Source organism: Rattus norvegicus, chromosome 1 (genome assembly GCF_021556685.1).
Source record: "Rattus norvegicus strain SHRSP/BbbUtx chromosome 1, alternate assembly SHRSP_T2T, whole genome shotgun sequence".
In the NCBI taxonomy this organism is placed as follows: Eukaryota; Metazoa; Chordata; class Mammalia; order Rodentia; family Muridae; genus Rattus; species Rattus norvegicus.
This window is the reverse complement of record NC_141534.1, coordinates 205161923-205187209: the sequence shown is the minus strand read 5'-3', so window position 1 is coordinate 205187209 and position 25287 is coordinate 205161923. Positions and strand designations below refer to the sequence as shown.

General features: G+C 44.5%; 1 protein-coding gene across 3 annotated transcripts in view; it reads right to left on the bottom strand.

The window, feature by feature from the left end:
• Window positions 1-11914, bottom strand: part of Glrx3 (glutaredoxin 3) — a 30010-nt gene extending 18096 nt beyond the window's left edge. The window contains exons 1-2 of one of the 3 annotated variants that reach the window (XM_087584946.1): window positions 11544-11914; window positions 3233-3341 (exon numbers count right to left, since the gene is read on the bottom strand). In XM_087584946.1, the coding sequence (XP_087441072.1) occupies window positions 3233-3289 (57 nt within the window). In that variant the 5' untranslated portion in view covers window positions 3290-3341; window positions 11544-11914. 3 annotated transcript variants of the gene reach the window in all.
• Window positions 11915-25287: the final 13373 nt, after the last annotated feature.

Genomic DNA, 25287 nt, shown 5'->3' with positions numbered 1-25287 from the left:
TAATTTCCTACAAACAGGATCTGATCTTCTCCCACTTTTTCATCATGGGCAAAGCTGTGGAATTTTCTGTCTCTTTCCTACTATCTCTCATTCCCAAATATCATAATCTGAAAGATTCAATCAAATGATAAATATGTATTCCCACCAGCATGGTACACAAGCCTATTCAACACCCAGGAAGCTGAAGCAGAAGATCATAAATTCATCCTTCCACCTACCCAGACACATCCACATCCATAGATCAATAAAGGGTACTTCCCTTTTAGGTACAGATCTATGTATTTTGAAAAGAAAAGGCACTTAATATTTTAATTAGCCATTTCACTCTATTCTGAGTAAGTTTGACTCTTTGTAAGGCATTTACCAATGGAAGTAATTCATGTATTTCCTCAGTTATTAGAGATGTAAGAACCTACAGAAAAACCCAAGTTTCAGGATCCAACTGGTTATGGCAGCAATTGAGGGAGGGAAGGACCTAGCCCGTCAGCAAGAGCTAGCATCTTACAGCCACATCACAAGGGTCTCAGCAGAGAACGCGAAAGCCTTGCCCCTCAGCTTTCAGTCCTGGTAGGAACAAGCTTCACGACTCTTGGCAGAAATGTGTGGCTGATTTGTCTGAGCTGGTGTATCTTAGTAATTAGAAAACTAGTTCTTGGTAGTTACAACCAATTTAAAAGATCATCTTCTAGCTGATCCAGAAGGAGGTGTAGATGAGCTGTTTCACTGCTGGCCTAGCAATGCAGGAAGCCCTGGTTTGATCCTCAGCACCAGAACTGGGGCACTATGGGACCTACTACAATCCCATCACTCATGAGATAGAGGCAGGAGAATCAAAATCTCAGAGTCATCCGTGGCTCCACAGTAAATTCCAAACCAGCCTAGGATACGTAAAGCTCTGTCTCAAAATAAGAGGAGGAGGAGGAGGAAGAAGAGGAGGAAGAAGTAGTAGTAGTAATAGTAATTTACATGCAAATCAAAAAAAAACGTATTTAAAAGGAAATCGCTTATTTAAGTGACTTTGTGAGCCTACTAGCAAAGACTGGAGCAATCACTTCATTTTGCAAGTCAAAATGCCAAACTAGCTGGGCACAGGGGGCACCCGAGAGGCAGAGGCAGACAGATATAGCTACGAGTTTGAGGCCAGTCTGGTCGGCAGAGTAAGTTACAGGATAGCCAGGGCTACACAGAGAAACCCTGTCCTGAAAGACCAAAAAAAAAAAAAAAAAGCCAAACTAATACACCTTTTTTTAAAAGACCAACTGGACAGAAAGTAGGAGTGGTAAGCCATTCCTGAGGTAACAGCTACAAGAGGCTGATACTAAAGTCTGGCGTGAATCCAAAAGTTTGAGATCAGCCCGGGAAACACAGTGAGACTCCCAACTCAAGAGATAAAAAAGTCACTGATGAGTAGAGTATTTGCCTTTCTCCAGAAATTTCCAGAACTCCTACTTACAAACACACTGCTGCAAACCCTTACACAGTCAGGCCTAGGTATCCCCGACAATCCAGCAGTACCACACACCTCGGACTCTTGGCTCACTGCTACATTTAAGCACTTGAACAACTTGAAATCTCACTGCCAAGTCTGGTACCAATGTGAGAAGCCATTCTACAGTGACTTTAAATAAATCATTCAGATGGCAGCTGAGAACAGCGTGTTACCTAAATCAGTAACATTATACGTATGAAAGCAGACATGGGACAATTACGGTCATCCTGACTAATTCTATGATTGAAGTGTTTAATCATTCATTACACTTGTAGTCATTATCTTTTCTCACTGGCCAAACATGCAGTTTTAATGCTCCCTTCTATTATTTATACTGGACATTTTAGGGTTACCTTCTAGGGTTACATTATGCATTTCATCAGAATTTTAAATAAGTCCTTAAATTTTAAAAAGCTAACTATTATATTCATATTTGTGCTATCTGCATAAAGAAACACTGAGAGAATTCATACAAAATTAATACAACTGGTTACTTACAGGGACGGACAAAGGTTGGCAGGGAAGACATGGAGTGAACCTTCTCAGTGTCCACCCTGCTATTCTGCTTGGCATTTTGAGCCATCAGAATACACTACCTATTCAAAGCACAAAAACTCAGTCTGTGCAAATGCTCTCAGAAAACATAATTACCTACCATAAAAAGGAATTAAGAAACTAGATATCAGAAATCTGACCAGAGCTTCACATGGCCTCTAACCTCATACATCTGTCAACATGTATTTTGAACTCACAATTTATAGTTTTAAAATGAAGGTTTTTGTTTTTGTTTTAAATCCTAAGGATTTAGCACTCAGAAAAAAGGCACAAAACACTGACCCCAGCACTTGGGAAGCAAAAACACTGAGATCTTGAGGCCAGACTGTGCTGTGAGACCCTGTCTCAAAGTAAATAAATCAACTCTAAGAATTAAGACTTTCGAATACAATAATTCCCAACAAATAATTCTCCCTTTCTAATAATTCTCAACAAATACTTTGCTCTTTTAAAAACCTGAACCAGTATTACTTCCTGAATGGCTAGACTACATGTATGTAAAGTAACTCTGCTATCGCCAGGCCCAGCTATCGACTCCCTCTGAGAACCCAGGCTCTCAGAAGACAGCACGAAACGTAGACACAAGACTTGAATAAAACAGGGGCTCAGCGTACAGAGGAGAGGCAGACACAACTGACCCCAGCAACCTGTTTATACACGCACTTTCTAGAATCATTTTCACAACATAGCTAGCTACCTTCTCAATGTTCTCCAACTACTATCAAGCTAAAATTATCCAGTGAATTATCTGGTCTGCTTGTCCTGTCAGACACTTCTGTCTTTTGCCCACTCTGGAGTGATTTTTTAAACTATGTGAGAAATACAACACTAAAAGATCTGTCAAGGAGAGATGGCTTGGCGGTGAAGAGCACTGCCTGCTCTTCCAGAGGTCCTGAGTTCAATTCCCAGCAACCACATAATGGCTCACAACCATCTGTAATGGGATCTGATGCCCTCTTCTGATGTGTCTGATGAAAGCTACAGTGTGCTCATATACATACATAAATAAATAAATAAATAAACAAACAAACAAACAAACCTTTAAAAAAAATCTGGCACAATAACTTGCTGCAAATATAACAGAATTCAACATAAAGTTCAAGTATTTGGAACTTCACATTGTAAAACTCTAGTCTATCCCATAAGTCAGATATTAATAAAGGACATAAGACTGAAAATGTATAGTACCTTCACAAATGAAACATGAGGATGCTCTTTAGCTAACTCTGCCATGACATCGTTCATCTGTACACACTGTGGAGCCCATGGCGCCCAGAAATGGACCACAAGGAGTGACCTGTAAATCAAAAAAACATTTTTTATTATAATAATCCCAGAAGCAAATATGGGTATAGATCAAATTCTCCTACCTAGGAAACAGAGTTCTGTTGTAGCATGTGGCATCACTGCCAGTCTTCAGACTATTTGGATGAATATTCAAGTTAATAGGATTTCTTAAGTCAAGATTAAGCCCAGTGAGTGGGTCTAAATGTGCATCCATCTCAACACACATCAATTTTATTTTCAGACCCATGATGAAAGGAGAGTCTGAATTTCTATACAAGCAAGCTGCTGCTGAGAAATGGTTATAAACGCATTATTAATATTAATCTCACATAATATTGTGACAAAGAGATACAACTGTAACCACAGAAGAGCAAAAAAGTCTTAACAGTAAAGGCAAGGCAGAAGAGAGCAGAGCTGCAATCATGGTCATGGCTGCCTGTGCAGTTATGTTACCAGAGAACCCTCCATGTGGGCGATCAGCGGCGTCATCTGATTCCTAGGCCATGTTACCAATCTTAGTTATTTCCATGCAAAACTGCTTTCACAAAGACCTATGTTTGAAACCACCTCAAATTTAACTGAAACGTGAATTTACAGAATTCTAAATTCAAATAAAACCCTCCTCCAAGGTGGGGGGGGGGCACACATAAAGAAGTGTTATATGGAGAAAGATGCAAACATTTACCTCCCAGCAAGGAACAGAATAAGTAACGATAACGGGGGCTGGAGAAATGCTGGGCGTGAGCAGTGCTTGCTGCTCTATCTACACAAGGACAGAGGTCACACGGTTCACAAAAATCTCCAAAGACAGCAGCTCCAAAGTTTTGGCCTGCATGGTTACCCACATGCACTTGTACACATATACATGTGCACACACAGAAACACATATAAATTAAATCTAAAAAAAAAAAAAAAAAAAAAAAACACAGATGAGAAGTGGGACCCTACCCACAACAAGACACATATGGGATATATGGGATGAGGAAGGTTACAGCCAGAAAGAGCAAAAAAGGGTGACAGACCACAATCAAAGGTTGACTACAAGTCCTGGCTTAAACACTGATGGTGAATGTCCTAAGAGGAAGCGAAGTCTACTTAATATCAGGACCAGGGCTCAAGCACAGAGAACCTCACTCTCTACAGATGTGGAAATCAAGAAACACAGAGCCAACCATGGCACAGAAGGGACAGAGGAGACTGGACATCAGTGTCTCTGGGTCTCATGAACACTGCACACATCAGGCCAGATGGAGGGACAGAGAGAAGAGGGACAGTTTCAGGAGTTTTAAGATCAGTCTCCCAGAAGTCAAGAGAACGGCAAGGGAGAAGTTCCAACCACTAAGGTAACAACGAACAGTGAATGTGGCTGATTGCCAAAAGAAGCCAAGAGCCACAGCTGCACAGGGAGCTGACTGGAAGTGGCCGCCACAGAAATCAACTCAAGAGGTCTGGACTGCACAGAGGAATCCAAGAACATGGGGTTCAGCTTAACTCCGGTGCAAGAAATCAATCCCCAGATGCTTGTATAGTGCAGGAACAATGCCAGTGTAGACAGAGTTGAAAATCTGAGACAGCTGTAGGTGCAAGGTTTCCAAGAAGTTAGGAAAGGAGAAAGGTAGCCAGAGCAAAAGAATAGTGCCGCTTTCTCTTACCCTCTCTTACCCCCTTGCTTTCTATTCTTCTCTGTTATTGACTCCATTTCCCCCCCCCCGCCCCCCACGTGCCCGTGGCCGGCCACCTTTCCTCTCTTTTTCTACTCTTCTCTCATTAAAACAGTGCCTTCCAGTTCAGAGCCAAAGAAAGAAGAGAAGATTAAATGGCAGGTACAAAGTAGGGATAGGGAGGGTTGAAAAAGAAGCTACCTGGAATCCCGGATTTGCTCACGCATAATGCTAGATCACACACGGAAACAGAAATGGAAGCTCAGTGTGGAACTACATGTTTATAACCCCAGCACTACAGAGGCTGAGGTGGAAGAATGAGCAGTTCAAAGCCATCCTGAGCCAGTAGGACCGCCTCAAAAATGGTGGGGACTGGGCTGAGGGAGGGGAGGCAGACAGTTGTGGAAGACTGGGACTATTTAGAAATGATGAAGGAAAGCCATTTGAAAGGATACCAAAGGCAAAAAGGAGGATCCATCTAAGGCAAGAAAGGACACACTGTATGTTCCATAAATGGGTTACAATTTACACCAGACAGACTTGTATCTGGCAGATCTTTGAAGAGCCTCAGCTGATGGCAACTGCTCTATCAAGCAGTGTTGCCTCTCGGTCACACATTCAGCTAGACAACATTTTCCAGTCCTCCTTAAAGTTGTCTGGGGACCATGAACTAAATAAGTTCTAGCCTACAGAACACTAAAACCCTCCCTCATAAGCCTGTGCAGGCTCTGACCACACCTTTCAGCCCAGCAGAGCATCTAAGAGAGGTCCCAAGGCCTACTTGAGGCAAGAAAAGCAAGTCAACAAGACCTTGACAAGGGGGTTGGGGATTTAGCTCAGTGGTAGAGCGCTTGCCTAGCAAGCACAAGGCCCTGGGTTCGGTCCCCAGCTCTGGAAAAAAAAAGAAAAGAAAAAAAAAAAAGTTTAAAAAAAAAGACCTTGACAAGGAGCATCCAAGCAGTCTGTAACACACCCAAATGCCCACAGATAGAAAAAGCACCCTACACTCCAACAATGAAACATGCGCCAACTATTCAACTATGGGGGGGGGGGGGGCTGCTGGTTGATGGTGGCATACGCCATTAATCTCAGCACTTGGGAGGCAGAGGCAAGACAGGCAAGGCTACACAGAATAACCCTGTCTCAAAACAACAAAACCCCAAAAAGCTGTTCTAGAGAAACACACAACCACATAGACAAGTCTAGAAAACAAGCCAAGCCAAGGATACCAGATTAAAAGAATCATCTGCCAAGACAGTTTACAGTGTTGAGGTAGCAGCAACACAAGAGGAAAGACTTGGCTACCCTCCATCCAGTCCAACCATACAGTTTTCATTCTGACATGATTACATCAAGATACCCATTGTTAAAAGGAGGCTTTTAACTTGAGAACATGTCTAGCATTGACTCACTGAACAAACCCACACACTGTACTCCTCCATGAGCCTAACAACCTATGAACAAATACAATTTAATACATTTGTTTAGAGACTGTGACAGAAACTGAGAATAATTGGCCACAAATACCTGCTACAAACTAGCTTGTGGTAAACTGCTTGAAAATGTAAGATCACGGGGAAGCATATGAGCAACTGGCCCAGGTGTGACAGTGGCAGTACACCTGACAAAGCAACTTAAAAGGGCTTATTCTGAAAAAGGAAAAAAAAAAAAAATCATAGCATAGTAGTGCACAGTTAATCCCTGCTCTTAGGAAGCAGAAGTGGAAGGGTTCCACACACATTCAGGGTGGGTCTTCCCATGTCAATTTACCTAATCTAGATCCCTCTCAGAAACCCTCATAACAGGTCTCTTGGTGACTGTGGCTCCTGCCAAGGAGAAAATCACTATTAGTCACCACAGGAGTGAAAGGAGAGCCTAAGAAAGGGAGGGCAGAAACTACAAAATATGCATAAGTCCAAGAACAAGGCAAGCCATGCTGATAGATCAGGGGTACAAGGGCCTCCAGGAGTTCAAGAGCCTGTCTTCAAGACAGCTAAACCCACATGAGCAGCAGTAGTCTTGAAAGGTGAGATACACTTTTCAGTGAGGATTTCTAAAAGGAAGTGTAAGAAGCACCTTCTCACCCTGCTGGTAGAAACTAAAAACCAGACCTCCACAAAGTCCATACCCGCAAAGTATTTATTCCAAGAATTAAAAATACAAAGATTTAGGAAGACAGGTATCTTCCTACCACTACAGAAGAAAATAACCCCCCCAAAAAAAAAAAAACAAAATAAACTCTTATCTCACAACAGCTTTCAAATAACTAAAGTACTTTTAAAATATTAAAGTATTTCTAAATATTTAAAATACACTAGAAACCAAATTTGCAAAGAAATTTTAATGACATAAGAAAATGCTGACAATTTTGGCTTGCTTTTAAAAATTACAGTAGGAGGATAGAGATGTAGCTCATGGCAGAGGCTAGTATGCCTTAGGCCTTGGACTTAATTCCAGCAGCAGAGTTAAAAGAATAATAGTAATAGTAATAATAATAATAATAACAACAACAACAAGGGACTAGCCCAAGTGTGAAAAGCAAAAGAGGAAAGCTGGGTGTGCTGATGTCTGCCTGCAATTGCAGCACTCCCAAGTAGAGGCAGCCGGATCATGAGCTCAAGGTCATCCTCAGCTGCTGGGGACAGCATAGGATGACAGGGACTGCCAGCAGTAGGCCGGGATGGAGACATCTCAGTAGCTCACAGCAGCTCTATGTAAAAACTGGTTGTTCCCATTTCTCCTAACCTTAGCCCTGGACAGCGGCTATACAGATTTCATTTGTGCCTGACTGCCTTTCAGTAGGCCTTGGTGTGCATAATTATTCTATTATATCTGACTTTCCTACTTCTTTCTCCTTCTGCTCTGGTGAATTCTGTGAAACTAGATGGTCCTTGATGCAATGATTGTTAAACAATTGGAAATTGAGGCATAGGGGCACAGCACAGCACAGTCCTAATGGCCCAGGTGCGTGCTGTGTGTTCTCATCTTGGAAATAATGTAATAACTGCACAATAGTAGTTACAGATTAATGCTTGACTTGCAAAAAAACTTTAAAGAAATTATTAAAAGATGAATTAGAGCCAACATTGGGACCTCAAGAAAGGAAAAAATTATTGAAGTTAGGAAATAAGTTTTACATAACATTTGAGAGTGGTTCCTGGATAAGGAAGTATAGAATACATAAAATTATATACTAAGAACTAAGTCAAAATACTGGGACTCTTACAAGAGTCATTGTGTGCAAGGAACAGAAAGCTAGCGGAACTACTGAGTTAAGGGTTAACTTGATCCTTTCTGGCCACTGCCTGGCAGTTTTGCCCATGTCATTTATCATTAGAGCGTCACAGGAAAATGCAAGTAGCTGACTTTGGAGCTCTGAGCTCTGAAGTATAATAAGTCAAAAGTTAAAGTTTAAATAATGATAAGTTTACAATTATTATTTTGGCCACAGGCCTGGGAATAGGGGAAGCTTGAAACTTTGGGGAAAAATTGTAATTCTTACTTCTTTGTGGGATGTGGTTATTCTTTTGAATTTGATTTGGCAATGATTATACAATGTTTTTTCTACCTGCTTTTGGATTATCAATAAAAGACTGGGACAAGAGAAAGGCTAGAAAGCATGTGAAGAGTGAATGTGAGAGTGAATGTGAGAGTGAATGAGAGAGCGAGTGAAGGAGTAAAAGATGAAGTGAATGAGACAGCATAACAAGAGAACGTGAAGGGTGAGTGAAGAGAGAATGTGAGGTGTGTATGAAGATTGTGTGTGTGAGAATGAAAAGGTAATGAACAGAGGTGTACATGAGTGTGGGAGTTCGAGAAAAGAAAAGGGCAATAGAAAAAAGCAGACTGCGCATAAGAATGCAGAGTGTGTGCAGCCTCAAGCTGCGAGAGAGAGAGAGAGAGAGAGAGAGAGAGAGAGAGAGAGAGAGAAAGGAAACTTTAAGCCTTGAAACTGCCTGTACCCAAAGAGTAGTCTGTGTATATTTATTATGTGCCCTCCAGATATCCCTGCTTCCAGTTGAGAACTCCAATCCTGTGTCCAGGCTGGACCCCGACACTCAGCTACATCTAGGGTTCCAGGCCAGCCTCCATTGAGCCCTGGCTTCAAAGAGAAGGGCAGGAAGAGGAAGAAAGAGCTAAGTTTTGCTCCAAGGGCACTAACATGGCTTTGAATTCTTTGAACACCCACAACTATAAACAGTAATAACTTACACCATGGGATGATAGAAAGATCAAACAAAAATGTGTTTTGATAACATCATTGCATGTGTTTAACGTGAATGATTATTGCCCAAGATTTCCTTATATTTACACTTCTAGCTCTTATTTTCCGTTTAAGCATGGGATACCAACCGCACATGTGATAGGATTGATGTCACCCTCTATACTGTATGTAACTAGTCTCTCCCTCATAAGTCAGGCCAGTATGTCCAATGCATTGTTTTAGGACAACAATTAGAAAGATCAAGCTGAAAACTTTACTAACAAGACTCCCTTATACCCTGCACTGGCATTCAAACCAGTGCTCTGAACATGCACCCCACTACTGAGCTGCACTACACCCCAGAATATTTGACTATTTTAGCAGACATAATGAGTCTCAGTTCTCCATCAATGAAACAATTAGCTCAAATGTCATTTGTTGTTCTATTACAGTGTTCTATTACTCCAGTTATTCATCTGCAAATTACAGTACAAATTCTAAGCACTACTACCATATTTTGGATTCTAAGTGGTTTATGAATGGGCCCAAATTCATAAACCAACTCTGATACCCAATTCCCACTTCCACTGTATAGACAAAAACTAAGATTCCAGTAACTTACACAAACATAAAAACTTATCAGAAAAATTACACTGTGTGTGTGTGTGTGTTTAATATAAAAAGTAAATTTCTGGACTGGACAGATGACTCAATGATTTTACAAGCACTAACTGCTCTTCCAGAAGACCGGGATTCCATTCCTAGCACCAACACAAAGGCTCACAATTCCAGAGGAGCCAATGCCCTCTTCTGGCTTCTGGGGTACTGCATGCATATGGTGCACAGACACACACACACACACACACACACACACACACACACACACACACACACACACCAGCAATAAAAGAAAAAGGTAGATTTCAACCCACATCAAAATTGAAAAGTCTTGACATGGGAATGATGGCACTCACAAATGCTATTTGTATTTTTTAAAGCATTTTCTTTTTTTAAAATATCTTTTGTTTTGATGTTTTTTTTAAGATTTACTTATTTAATGTTATGTGAATACACTGTCACTGTCTTCAGATACACCAGAAGAGGTCACCAGATCCCATTATAGTTGGGAGGCACCATGTGGTTGCTGGGATTTGAACTCAGGACCTCTGGAAGAGCAGTCAGTGCTTTTAACCACTGAGCCGCCTCTCCAGCCCCATCTATCCAGCCCCACTATTTGTATTCTTAATGGCTTCCACATCCACACAGTGCAGCTCCTTCATTGAGTGTCACACAGCACTTCTCATGAGACCCATTCCTGAGTCATCTCAGGCACACACCAGTGACAAGAATATATGTAAATGGGTTCGGGGTTTGTGCTGTTCCTGTTCTGTCCCCCTCCTCACTGAGAGAAATAAATGTTTGTTTCCTGGTTTTTTGCAATAGGGTCTCCCCATATACCTCTGGCTAGCTGAAATTCACTATGAAGACCAAACTGACCTTGAACTTGCAGAATAAATGGCATGTTAACTTTTACCCACTAAGGCCTATTTAAACCATGAAACATAAAAACAAGCTAAGCATGTGAAACACGCTCACACACATAAAAGAATCTTCTCAGATGATTTAAGTTCAAGCTTTGCAGGACATGTCCACACAAGCCCTCATCACTCCATGAGGCCATCTCTGACGTCCTCCACAATGCCTGGTAAACGACCTGGCTGGATCAATCAGAGCCCAGCTTCTACCTACGAGCAAATGTTATTCTCCTCTCTTTTCCTTTTTTTTTTTTTTTTAAAGAACTGGAAGGTTTTTGTTATTGTTGTTATCTGTTGTTTTCGGTGCTAAAAGTTGAACTAAGGGCTTCTTGTATATTAAGCACTAGCTACAACCGCCAGCCTCTGAATGAGCTATTTTAACTCCCCTCTATGCTTTATAAAGTAGCAGATGTCAGCCAGTCAATCTCCCACCTGCCCGCTCTGCTCTGTAAAGACACCAAGGCCTCACATAAGTGGAGAGAGCTTCCGGTACGCCAACCACAGCAGCACTTGAACCGAACCGGTCCATTCACCCGGGAGGAAGCCAAAGGTGACGTTATGAAACTTGCCCCAGGGTTACTAGAACATAAGGAGGGTTAGGGAGAGAGGTTGGGGATCCCAGGCAGTTGACCCCGAAACCCCTCACTACTCTGCAGACCAAGGCTGGGCAGCATCACAGAGAGCCGAGGTAGTGGTTTCCCACGCATCCCCAGGGCTGGCCTTTGGAAGTCTTGTCCAAAGGCGAACCGCGCTTGCACCGGGCCGCAGCAGACCCTCCCTAAGTCAGCTGGTGATTCAGGAAAGTCCCGGACCTAGGGACTAGGCTCGGCCTGCCGGCTGATCACCAGCCAAGACTTCCTTCAGGAGGCGCCCACATGCGGGTCTCCGGAGGGCAGGTCCATTGTGCTCTGCTTCCCTAGGAGGGGGTACCACCGCGGCCCAACTAAGGCCGCCGTTGGACCACGAGCTCAGCTCCGCACATGCGGCGTTCGGGGGCCGCCCTCAAGACCCCCAGCCCGCCGCCCTCTGGTCCCCGGGCCCTCTTGCCGACCCGCATACTTGGTTTTGAGGCGCAGTAGCTCCTCAAACTGCCGGGCAGAGCCGACTTCCACCACTGCCACGGCCGCCTCGGCTGCTTCAGCCGCCCCCGCCGCCATGCTGCCTCCGCCAGACGCCAGCAGTCGAGCGCCGGAGGCTCGATAGGGCGGGATGGACACTCGAGGAGGCTGCGCACGGGGAAGCCACGCCCGCTGCGGTGGGGACCCACCCCTAACACACTATACCACGCCTTCCAGCTCTGAAGGGAACTCCCTGGGGCCAGGAGAACTGGGAGCTTTGGAGGCACTACTGGTGGCGCTGGGTTGACTAGTGGAGCCTCGCTGTTTTGTATTGGTGTGCTAACTAGCTAGATGCCTTGGCCCCTGGCTGTTGTAGCTCTGGAGCACATAAACCTACAATAGGAAGGGATGTAAGTATGTGTGTTTTGTAAATCAGAGTGAAGTCAGATTAGAATATTGGCAAGCTGAAATCTCACATGAAGCTGCATAAAGATGACTAGGAAGTCGAAGACTAAAACCAATAGTATCTGAGCAAAACCCTGATAGTCCTTGTACCTCAGTCCTGAAGGAAACTCGAACTCTTCTAGAAGTGCCCTCGGAACCCCAAAATCAACCCTTCGGTACAACCCTGTGATCCCCGTTGCAACCTTGACACGGCAAGGCCTAAATGGCCCCATTGCCTCTAAGAACCGTTAGGCTCCTTTTTAGAGTTCCTGCACCTTCCCACCCAGACCCTGCCGCCATGACCCTCGCCTTCCTTCCCTGTATGGGCAGTGACTCTCCAGCGGTATCTCCACACCATTTCCCATGCTAAGGCAGGAAGAGTTCCTTAAGTTTGAGTCCAGCCTGGCCATACAGTGAGTTCCAGGCCAGCCTGAGTAACAGTAGCCGATTACATGTTGAAATATTTTATTTCGGATATATTGGGAATTAAAGATTTCCTTTTACCTTTGCTCACTGGGCCACTTTAAAATACACAGGATTGTCCCTTGTGGTGGCCACTCCTGTGTCATATTGGCAGCCCTGCTCTTGTGATTGCGAACAGCCCTGGGAGCCGTGTCACACACACCTCGAGAAACACAGCTCCTAAAAATGTACATCACAGCACTCCAAATGCAACAGGACAAATTGTTTTGCTTCTTGGCTGGGTGCTAGAAACCCAAACTTTGGACTGTAAGAAATAAAAATACACAAATACCAGTAAAGCCACAGAAACCTCAGAAAGGCATCAGGATCACACACAGACATTATCATTCTGATTATAATATTGTATTATAGGTTTACAAGGTGTGATGGTTTGTGTATACTTAGCCCAGGGAGTGGCACTATTAGTAGACATGGCCTTGGAGTAGGTGTGGCCTTATTGGAGTAGGTGTGTCACTGTGGGCATGGGCTTTAAGACCCTCCTCTTAGCTTCCTACAAGCCAGTCTTCTCCTAGCTGCCTACAGAACAAGAGGTGGAACTCTCAGCTCCTCCAGCCCCATGTCTGCCTGGACACTACCAAGCTCCCACCTTGATAATAATGGACTGAACCTCTGAACCTGTAAACCAGCCACAATTAAATGTTGTCCTTTATAAGACTTGCCTTGGTTATGGTGTCTGTTCCTAGCAGTAAAACCCTAAGACACAAGGTTTTATCAGTGGGAGACAGTACACACATTATCTCTGTGTCTTGCTCCCCCCAACTCACCCCAGCTTTTATTTTGAAAGATGGCCTAGAGTTGACTATGAAGTCAAGGTTGGCCTTGAACTCATGATCCACTTGCTTCTACCTCCCAAATGTTGGAGTTATATATATGTGCCACCTAGTTGACAATAAAGTTACTACGAGGTGTGTCTAGTCAATCATAAATTTATTATTGTTTTTAATTGAAATACATACTTAAGTGTCACAGGCTGGCCTCCAACTTGCTGAAGTTGTTGCTGAAGTTTATTGTGTTCTCCTGATCCTCCTGCCCCCACCACCTAAGTACTGGGATTACAAGTATGTGCTCCTAGACCCAGCATTTTTCTTTTCACATTAAGTATATATGAATCTACATTTTTTTAAAATAAAGAGTGGGTTGACTGAAAGCAAAAACTGTGGGCGAACACTTTGGAGGTAAAATGCACTAGAAAGGAGAAAACCATGTTGCAGAAACAGGATGGGGTAGGCCAGGAATCCCAGCTCTCTGAAAGCTAAGGCAGGAGAATCAAGAGTTTGAGCTCCCCTGTGTTACATGGTAAGTTCCAGAGGGCCTGGGCTTCATTATGAAACTTGGCCTTAATAAAAGAATAAAAAATAAAATTAAGACAGGTTACCCACTCTGATTACTTTATTTAAGTATATAAACTATATAGCTGAATGTGGCATTTAAAAAGGTCTCCCGAAAGTTCCCCAAAGTGTAAGAGCTCGATATGAAAGAACAAGAAGAGCTGGGGTGCTAATGAGAGGCCTTCATTCTCTAACCCAGCAGTTTCCAACCTGTGCAGTTCCCACTCCTTTGGGGTCGCATATCAAATAGCCTACATATCAGATACTTAGATTATAATTCATAACAGCAAAATTACAGTTATGATGTAGCAATGAAATAATTTCATGGTTGGGGGTCATTACAGCATAAGGAACTGTGTTAAGAGGTCCCAGCATTAGGAAGTTTGAAGACCACTGCACTCACTGTACCTGCTTCTGCCTGCCTCGGAAGAACTCAGACTGCTTCTGTGGGTTGAGATTAGTAACATTGTAATTCAGCGAGGCGATATGTTACAGAGTTACAGAGTTTTGTTGTTTTTTGTTTGTTTGTTTGTTTGTTTTTTGTTTTTTTTTTTTGTTTTTTTTTTTTTAGGATGTGGCCCCACTTCTCACCTGGCAGTTTTAACTCTGACTTTCCCTCTGAATGGAATGTGCTGCACATGGCAGTGGCAGATACCAGCTCCAGAGGAAAACAGCAGGACATATCCTGAGAAACTCTCCCACCACCCTTTCTGCAGTTACCACTGCCAATATTGATAACCCAGGAGGCAGCAGGCGCCTCAATGCCTAGAAAATGCTCTGACTTCAGCATCTAAGACTAGTGAGCTCAGGATGGGTGGGAACAGGCTGCATTTTAGAAAACTGATGTGCTCAAGTTACATCTGTATACAGATCTATGCTGGTCGAGGGGGTAGAGGCTTTTTGCCCCTCAAGGCAGTTAGATGGAGTGCATATTTCTCCCTCAGCATCCCTCAAGCTCTCGCCCCATTTATAGCTAAGGAAGCTGACCACTCACAGCAGTGAGGACAATACCAGAATTCCCCTTGTAACCACTGCAAACTCTCCTCAAGTCAAACCTTTTCCTTCAGACAACCTTGGGGAAACACTGACCACTTTTAGGTTCAGTGGTTTGTGCCTGTTCAGAACAACCCACACTTATAGTGTGCTGGCTAATTTTATGTCAACTTGAAACACACTAAAATTACTTGAGAGGTAGAAACATCAGTTTTAAAAAATGCTCCCAAAAAATCAGGCTCTGGGTGAGCCTGGAGAGCATTTTCTTAGTTAGTGATTAATGGGGCAGAGCTCAGCCCATGGTGGGTTGTGCTATCCCTAGGCTGGGTTCCGTAGGAAAGCACACTGAACAAGCCATGTTGAACAAGCCAGTAAGTAGCATCCCTCCATGGTCTCTGCATCAGCTCCTGCCTCCAGGATCATGTCCTGTTTGAGTTCCTGTTCTGACTTCCACCAGGGATGAACAGTGATATAGAACTGAGTTAAGCAAACCCTTTCTTTCCCAACTTGCTTTGATCATGGTGTTTTATCACAGCAATAGTAACCCTAACTAGAAGCTATTATTGTAAAAGAAAATGGCCAAATGGCCTTTCTCTATGCAGGTGGGGAAAAAATAGGAAAGCAAGAGATTGGAGTTGATCTGGGCCTATGTCCCTGTAGAGTCATTCTGGGTATAACACTCACTGGTGTCAGATGCCTTTTTAAGGCACTGGGACTCCTAACTGAGAGCCACCTGAGATTGACACCTGAACCTTCAACCCCCCTCTGCTAAGATGCTATCCTGAACTGTTGGATTTGCCTGACCAGAAACAGCCCTCCCAGCACATCAGCTGCTTTTACCTGTAGATTAAGACAATGAAGCTTCCCCAGGAGTGCTGTGAGGTACTTCTGAACATAGAAACAGGACCTGGGATTCTGGCCAGGGAGCTAAAGTCCTTGCCTAGGAGAGAGAATGCTTCAATGGGAAGGCAGCCAGGGAACTCCATCTTGTGTTTGCAATCAACTGAAGGACATATGCATGTGTGTACTCCTCTGTGTGTGTGTGTGTCTGTCTGTCTGTCTGTCTGTCTGTCTGTCTGTGTGACATGCGTGTGCATGTTCTTGTAAAGACCAGGGGACAACCTTTTCTGCTGGTCCTCAGGAGCTATCCACCTTAGTTTCTGAGACAAAGCCTCACTGACTTGAACTCTCTAAGAAGGCTGCTAGGCTGACTAGACAGTGAACTCCAAGGATCTGAATGTCTGTCTCCCCAGCACTGGGATTATAAGTGGGCCACCACAGCCAGCTTTTTTCTTCTTCTTCTTCTTCTTCTTCTTCTTCTTCTTCTTCTTCTTCTTCTTCTTCTTCTTCTTCTTCTTCTTCTTCTTCTTCTTCTTTTCTTTTTTTTTCTTTTTTTCTTTTTTTCGGAGCTGGGGACCGAACCCAGGGCCTTGCGCTTGCTAGGCAAATGCTCTACCACTGAGCTAAATCCCCGACCCCATAGCCAGCTTTTTTCAAGTGAGTTCTGGGCATAGAATTTAGGCCCTCATGCTTGAGGCAAGCTTTGAGCACCTTACCCACTTAGTTGTCACTCAGCCTTCAACTGTGTTATAAACTTGCAGGGGTGCAGGGCTTTGCTGGGTTAGACAGTGACAGCTGATATTTACTGCTCCTGAACAGCCAAGCTCTTTTTAGTTACTGTTGTTAGTGCAGTATTTTAACCACCAGCTTTTAATGATTTGTCCTGCGTTCCTATGGTCAAATCTTACTCAGCGTGCCCAGTGCCAGGACTGCGAGGCCACGAACAAACCATTCAAGGACCATGTCAAGGACCATACCCATCCCATGGGTAGAAATCTGTAAACCCTACCTAGAGAATCAACAAGCATAAAGGGGGAGTTGGGGGGGAAGAGAAACTATGGCACTGAAAAGGGCTGCCGCTCAAGTAAAATGGCCAAGGTTTCCCTTCTTTTAAGAGAGACTCTTAAATTCCAATTACTCCGCCCCCCCAAAGACCAGTTGAGAATAACCCCAACTGGAGGGAATTAATTTCCTTAGGAATTTCACTGGTGCGAGATTAATGGAGCCCCCCGCTGAGCAGCGGTAAAGCTGTTAGTACAGGATTTGCACCTGAAGGATACATATTTTAATTTCAGTTCTCAAGCTGCGATAACATCTTGTGAGCTACCATAAAAGCATAAATGAGCCCCAATGAGCCCTGCAAGTCTGCTGGGGACTTGCAACACACAGCTCCCCAGGAGAAGCCTGGAGCCCACTTGGCCCAGCAGGATCTTTTCTCCCCCACCCCAGCCGGATGCTGCCCACCAGTTTGGGCACAGTGAGAGGCAGCCTGAGCTCTTAGCTGGGAAAGGCCTGAAGAAATCTCCCTCTCCCAGAGTCCTGGAAAGGTGAGGATCAGGTTGACCCAGCCATGAGCAGAATCCTGAGGTGGGAGTCTTCTAGAGAGGCTATTCTTGTTCCACACATAGGTATAGCCGTCCAGACCTTGTGTGACATCTGGCCTGAACTGACAGTGAGCGTGGCCAAAGGCTGGGGTCCTCATATGGCCCCTCTGGAGTCCTATGGGGAATTTTACCCCACAATGGACCCGGAGAGGCAGGTGTCACCAAACCATGTAGGTATATTCGTTGTACATTGCCCAGCCGTGAGGCCAGACTCCTCCTCCTTACCCCACGGCCATTCTGGCGGCTAGACAGTCTGCCTGCCACGCCAATAGACACTTCTGTAGCACAGATGTGGAAAGTAGCTGTGAGCAGTCTCTGGATTCTCAGGAGGAGGAGCTCTGTCTGGGGACAAGACAGCCAATTTCGCCGCTCCCTTCTCGGCATAGGGGCTTTTATTGGAGTGCTCGATGTATGGGCCTGCTATAAAGGTTGTTTATGCTGTCATCGCTAGATGTTTATTGGTTATATTTCTGCTGCACTTGCTTGAAAAATAATTATTTCCAAAGAAAAGAAGAATTACATATCCAGTAAACTAAATAAGGCTCAGTGTTTATTAGGGACCTCTGACAGCTCCTCGAATGTGAACAACAACAACAAAAAAAAGCAGGTTTCCAAGCTGAGAATGGACAATTTATGTGCGAGTTTATTTGTAAAACAGATTTCAAGACATACTTCATCTTGGCTGTGCCAATAAAACGTGTTCCATTTCTTCTCAGGAGCAGGTGCTGTCTGACGGGCTCCGCATAATCTGGCTTCCCCGAAGTAGGTAAGACGGGCTGAATGAGCGGGCATATCCTCCACCAGGAGCTCGTGCTGAACACTGGGGCTGGACGGGGTTGAATGATCAGATCCCAAAAGGCCAACTCAGGAAGAGTCCGTCAGTGAGAATGCAGCTCAGCATACTTAACCCAGCTGCTGCAGTTCCCGCCCCCCACCCCGCCCTGTCCCCGAAGTCTTCAGTTAAAACCATTTAATGGGTCTACAAGTCTTCCATCCTCAGCCTGAATCACCCATATCCTCTCTCTACCCTGGCCCAGAAGGAACTGTGTGGTGTAGAGCCGGCTTCCAAGCTGCAGGTGACATCAGCCTCCACCCGAGACTGAAGAGTGTCTTTGTTGAGTGGATTCTCTCGTCAACCTAAGAGGCCCAGGAAGGATTAACACAAACACCTCCAAGGCTCTGTCCATGCTTGTGGTACTTCCTGCTTTTTTTCTTGACCTACGAGGTTTTAATACCTTCCCCGACCCTTCCCATTCCAGTCAGCTAAGTACTTGAGATCTTACGAATGCCACCACATCTGGACTGCATATTTGAAAGCACTGCCAGCACAGAGATGGAAAGGGTGAGAAAAGGAAGAACTCCTCGCACAATCACTGGCACACACATTTCCATGTGCAAAGCTACTTTCCAGGGGTCCATGCCCAAGGGACCACCCCAGACATACGGCTCAGGATACTGCACAGCCTAAGCTTGCAGCCGTGCATCCTGTCTTTTCTGAGTCAAAGTGCTTTACATATAAACAGTGTACACAGATGCATTTATTCCCCTAGTCCACTGAACGTTAATGTTCTGTTCTTATTTGTAAGTCTTGTTTCTTTCTCTTCTCAGACAGGATCTCACCATATAGTCCTGACTGTCTTGGAACGCACTACGTAGACTGGGCTGGTCTCGAACTCACAGAGATCTGCTTGCCTCTGCCTGCTTCAGCTTCCTAAGTTCTGGAACTAAAGGTGTGTGGCAGCTGTAATTTTTGTTCCTTTTCTAAGAAACAAGGACATAGGTGAGCCCACCCTTGTCACAGGCAATAGCGTGTATAGTGGTTTGAATCAGGAGTTTCCCAAAAGCTGCGTTGTTGGAGACTTGGTTGCCTGCTGATGGGCTTTGAAAATTGGCTGGAATAACCCCTTCACGGATTCCAAATATGATGCACGGAGAGGCTGGGCCTAGAAGTGGGAGTGTTCAATGGGCACGTGCCCTGAAAAGACATCCTCTATTCCTGGTCCTTCTTTGCCGCTCTCTGATTCCTGGCTGCTACAAAGTGAGCTGCAAAGCTCTGCCTTGCCCCTGCCCCCACCATGATGCACTCCCTCACGGAAGTCCTCACAGCAATGGCCCTAGTGGACCACAAACTCCAACCTCTGAAACCAAGAGAAAATAATAAATCTTCCCTGCTTGGATTTCCCCCCCCCCCTCAGATATTTATCCTAACAGCAAAACACAAACTAACACAGCCTGTGGAGCTAGAAGTAATTCCTTACAAAGCTAAGAAGCACTAGCCAGCCAGACTCAGGCTAGTGGCTCAAAGAGTTCACATTTCTGCCAGAATCTTCCAGATGCAGGGTTCTGGTCAGCTACTTGAATACACAAGTGTAATGGTTTGTATATGGCCCACGGAATGGCACTATTAGAAAGTGTGGCCCTGGGCTGGAGAGATGGCTCAGTGGTTAAGAGCACCGACTGCTCTTCCCGAGGTCCTGAGTTCAATTCCCAGCAACCACATGGTGGCTTACGACCATCTGTAATGAGATCTGATGCCCTCTTCTGGTGTGTCTGAAGACAGCTGCAGTGTACTCGTCATATACATAAAATAAATAAATAAATATTAAAAAAAAAAAGAAAGTGTGGCCCTTTTGAAGTAGGTGTGGCCTTGTTGGAGTAGGTGTGCTTCTGTGGGTGTGGGCTTTAAGACCCTCATCCTAGCTGTCTGGAAGCCAGTGTTCTGCCAGCAGCCTTCAGATGAAGATGTAGAACTCTCAGCAGCTTCTAGATCTCACCTGCCTGGATGCTGCCATGTTCCTGCCCTGATGATAATGGACTGAACCTCTGAACCTGTAAGCCATCCCCAATGAAATGTTGTCCTTTGTAAGACTCGCTTTGGTCATGGTGTCTGTGCACAGCAGTAAACCCTAAGACAACAAAACTCTCGCTTGCTGTGTGCGTTCAGAGATACCATCTCCCTGAGTAGATTCCCGGAGCAGCCAAAGGAGACCCAACTCCTGCCCAGTCCTGCTAGCAGAAGGATTCAAAGTAGATATTGTGAGGAACACTCTCTCTCTCTCTCTCTCTCTCTCTCTCTCTCTCTCTCTCTCTCTCCCTTTCTCTCTCTCTCTCTAACTCACTGTATGGGCACTCTGTAGACAGAGGCCAACCAATCAGTCATTGACTGATTCTTCTGTAGCAGACACCATCCTAGCATAGAAATCAGATCTGCTGAGACTGAACTAAGCCGATGACCTCAGTCATCATTGCCACATTCCTCAAACATCCACTACCATCACAAGAGCTTCCTCTCTAATAAACAAGAGAAATTTCTCTAGGGTGCAAGAAAAGAAATAAGGACTTCTTGTTCTTGGTTTTTTTGGGGGGGGGTGGATTCTTCCCCCCAACCCCCAATCCTAGGGCTAGAATCCAGGGCTTCAGCATCCTAGGCAAACACCCTACCACAGCTAAAATCCAGCTGTTTTACCCTGTGAGATAGGCCTTCCCAAATAGCCCAGGGTGGCACTGAACCCTTAATCCTCCTGCCTCTGCCTCCTAGGTACCTAGCATTTCAGGTTTGTGCCACCAGGCCCAAGGAATAGTGATTGATCCTTTGCTACTATTCATTACTGTCATCTGAATTTTTATCCATCCTGAGCTCCCTAGAGTCTGCTGGGCAGATCGGGCAGGAATGTGTCATCCTTAGCACTCCTCATGCAACTCCATGGCCTCGGCAGCAGGGCAGCATTGACTGAAGGAAGTTTGGAAGCAGTGTCATCAGATGACCTGGGCAAGCAGGAGGTGTTTGGACCTGCATTCCCATGGGAAGCTCTCCAGACTGGAGCCCCACCCTGGACTTAAACAGCCAGGATGTTTTCTGTGGTTTTGTTCTATAAAACTTCACTGACAGAGTTCCTTCTTCAAGGATATGAAAACAAGCTTCAGGCAAGATAACCCAGGCCTGTGATGGCAGCTGTCAGGTGGGAGGCAAGAGGATCAGCAGTTTGAGACCAGGGTGGGTAACATGAGGCCTTTTCTCAAAAACAAAAACAAACAAAAATCAACTTGGGGCTGGAGAGACCTAAGAGTGGTTAAGACCTCCTGCTACTCTTTCAGAGGATCTGCATGCATTCCCCAGCATTCCTATGGCGGCTTACAATTGTCCATAACTCCAGTTCTAGGATATCCGGTGCCTTCTGGCCTCCTCAGGTGCCAGGCTCCCACATACTGCAAATGCGTACATCCATGCTGGCAAAACACTCACACACATAAACATACAAATCATTTTTCTTTTTGATGAGAAGAAAAAGTTGTGTGTGGTATCCAACCCTTGGGATCCCACTTAGGAGGAGGAAGCCTGATCAGGAATTCAAGGTCAGCCTCCATTACTTAAGCGAATTTGAAGCCAGTCTAAACTACAAAAAATATGGGAAACTCACAGAACCCAGCAAGAGAGGAAGGGAGGAGATTGGAATTTTAAGAATGCAGAGTCCTGGGCTGGAAAGATGGCTGTGTTTAAGAGCACTGACTGCTCTTCCAGAGGTCCTGAGTTCAAATCCCAGCAGCCACATGGCGGTTCACAACCATCTGTAATGAGATCTGATGCCCTCTTCTGGTGTGTCTGAAGACAGCTACAGCATACTTATAAATAAATAAATCTTTAAAAAAAAAAGAATTCAGAGTCCTTAGAGAGATCACTCAGCAGTTTAAGATCACTGGCTGCTCTTCCAGAGGACCTGGGTTCAATTCTCAGTACCCACATGACAGATCACAACTATCTATAGCTCCAATTCCAGGAGGTCTGGCATGTTCACAGATATACACGAAGGCAAACCACCAGTGGGGCTAGGCAGATGGCTCACTGGTTAAGAGCACACAATGCTCCTCCAGAGGACCTGGGTTCAATTCCCAGTAACCCACATCAGGAGACTTAGAACAGCCTGTAACTCTAGCTCCAGGGAATTTAATATATCTGACCTCTGGGCACATGCATTCATGTGCATATAGCACCCCCCCCACACACACATATGCACATAATTAAGATAATAACTCTTTTTTAAAAAGGACGCACAGTCTCCAATAGCCGGGAGTGTATCTAAATAAATGAATTGCTATGTAATTTTCTTACAATCTCAAGATGAAGTTGCTCACTTCCTAACAATTACACACTCACAGGGGTTCTGAGAGGCACCTGAGTGGGAGGCACGGCCCATTACTTGCTCAGGAACAGGTTTTTGTTTAGCCACTATTTACCTTTCTAGGCTTACAGACAGGCGGGGAGGGCCCCCAGATGGGTGGTCTTTTCCTTCATGAAGCTGAGGGAAAGAGCAGTGCCCAGCCCTGTTCTGCCAAGTCTACTCTGCTGTCTGGTCAACTGTATAGAGTCAGGTCAGTGACTATTCCTCTGGGTACCAAGTCCATCATAAGAAGTCTGCCTTTGAAGAAGCAGCAATTGCCCTAGCAGTGAATAGCAAGAGGCGCAGAGCTGCCTAAAGCCTCGAGGGGTTTCAGGAGCCTGTTACTCAACTCCTCTCTTTCACACCAGAGCCGTGTCTGGTCCCATCTTCTAAGCTAGGTTTCGTTTTGTTTTATTTTTTATGTAATGCTGGGGATTGAACCTAGAGCCTTGTGTGTGCAAAAGCAAGCGCTCTACCACCAAGCTATACCCTCGGCCTTGCAAGTTTGTATCTAATTTTAAATAGTAACCAGTTTGGGGTGGGGGTTAAATTTGTATTTTGTGTACGGGTGTCTTTCTTGCATGTACTGCTTGTGCTTCATTATCTCTGCTTGGTGCCCTCAGAAGAGAGAGTCAGACTGTCTAGGATTGGAGTTACAGAGGATTACAGAGCTTCTATATGGATGCTAGGAATCAAAACTAGGCCCCCTGGAAGAATAGCCAGAGTTTTTAACAACCAATTTTTAAATCATTTGTACGTGTGTGGGTATGTGCATATGTATGTGGGTGTGTGCACACATGTGCAGTGCCCTCAGAGGCCAGAGGCATCAGAGTTCCCTGGAGCTGGAGTTTTAGTTGTAATGCATTTGAAGCAGATGCTGGGGACTGAACTCAGGTCCTCTGCGAGAGCAGTATAGGTTCCTAGCCCTGAGCCAGCTCTCCTGCCCCAGGTTTTATTCCTATTGTCCCAAATTCTCTGACCATCTACTTAGACAAGTGGAGATCAAAAGAAATCTTCTCACCAATTTGATGGAAATCTTTATTTTCTGATTTCTCCCCTCTGTAAATCACTGTACAAGTGACATTACAAATGACCAGACCCCCTCTTGGGGTAGTGAGTCACAGATGTGTCCCTCGTCACCCAGTTTCCTCTCCTCGAGAATTGGATTATTAGACCATCATTCCTTATACAGAGCCATTATTATTGGGTATAACTGTATTTACCCTACAGAAATATGTTCTTTTACGACGGAATATAAATATTAACTAACAATGTCTGGCATACCTGGTCACCAGCACAGCTGGGAGAGGTGGGAGTCCCAGACAATCTTGAGGCCCAGCCTTCTACCTAAATGAATGCTCTGTTTTGAAAGATGCTTGTAATCTTTAACATTATTTAACAATCTCTCCAGGAAAGGTTGATCTCTTAGTTACCAGAGATGTGGAATGTGGCCTTGCATGTCTTTGATTTTGTTTTATAATTTTAAACAGTCAGGAAATATTGCATTCTCCAGCAATCAATTTATTTTGATTGATAAAAAGGGGTTAATAAAAACTCCCTTAGAAATAAAAGGAAGGTGAAAAGCAATATATCTTTCATGGTGCCTTCTCTCAGCTGTGCATAAAGAGAGCAAGCTCTTTACTTCTCCTCAATAAGTCTTCTCCCCTTATTTTCTATACCTAGTGAGTCATTTATAATCCTTATTATTTCCAACCCACATGCGAACATAGCATCAGTCATATTTCCACATGCTGGAGATTTCCCTTTCTTATGTGAGAGAGCCGAAAGGCAAAAATACCCCATAATTTATATGAAAATGCATGCCCAAAATGGATTATCTGACATAACTAATGTGACTGCGTATCCTTGCAAGTAAAAAAATTTAGGACAAAATATAAAACCTTGTGTTAAAGTTCCCATCTATTCCCGAAACAAAAGTATAACCCAGAAAGTGCAGGGGCATGTGGCATTTGACAAATGCCACCCGGTGATTAAAGGCAAGGCTAGGTCAAAATGGGATATAATTAATGCGTTCCACTCAAATATGAAGCCATGATTTTGGAAGACACATTTGTGACTGATTAATATTCTTATGTATTGACAGCACCTGTGACGAAAACACAAGATGACAGGCTGTGGAAGGCTGTCCTTCTGTGTGCAGTCAGTGTCTACTGTGATACTGTAGAATGGATACACCCAACACACATAGTACACTCTTTTACAGCTCCAGTGTGCATTGTTATCTGTAATGTATTTTCTCAAATGTTAAATCTGATATGTTGAAGTCAAGCATATTTGCAGAGACAGAAAATCTTTTAGGAAGTAGCTAAACTCACAAAGGTCTACAGAAAAGTGGAAGCACCACGGGCTGTTTATTATCCTGAGGTTTGCCATTAGGAAGTCTTCCTGGTCATGAGGACTATGTGTAGGATTTGAAGTCTCACCGGAGGCGGAAGTAGTTTAGAAGCTGTGTCGCTGGTGTTTTTTTGTCAGCTTGACACAATCTGGGAAGAGGGGGCCTCGGGTGAGCAATCTCCATCGGACTGGTCTGTAGGCAAAAGTATAGGGACATTTTCCTCATTAAAGATCGATATAGGAGCACCCAGCCAACTGTCAACAGTGCCACTACTGGACAGGTGACCCTATGCTG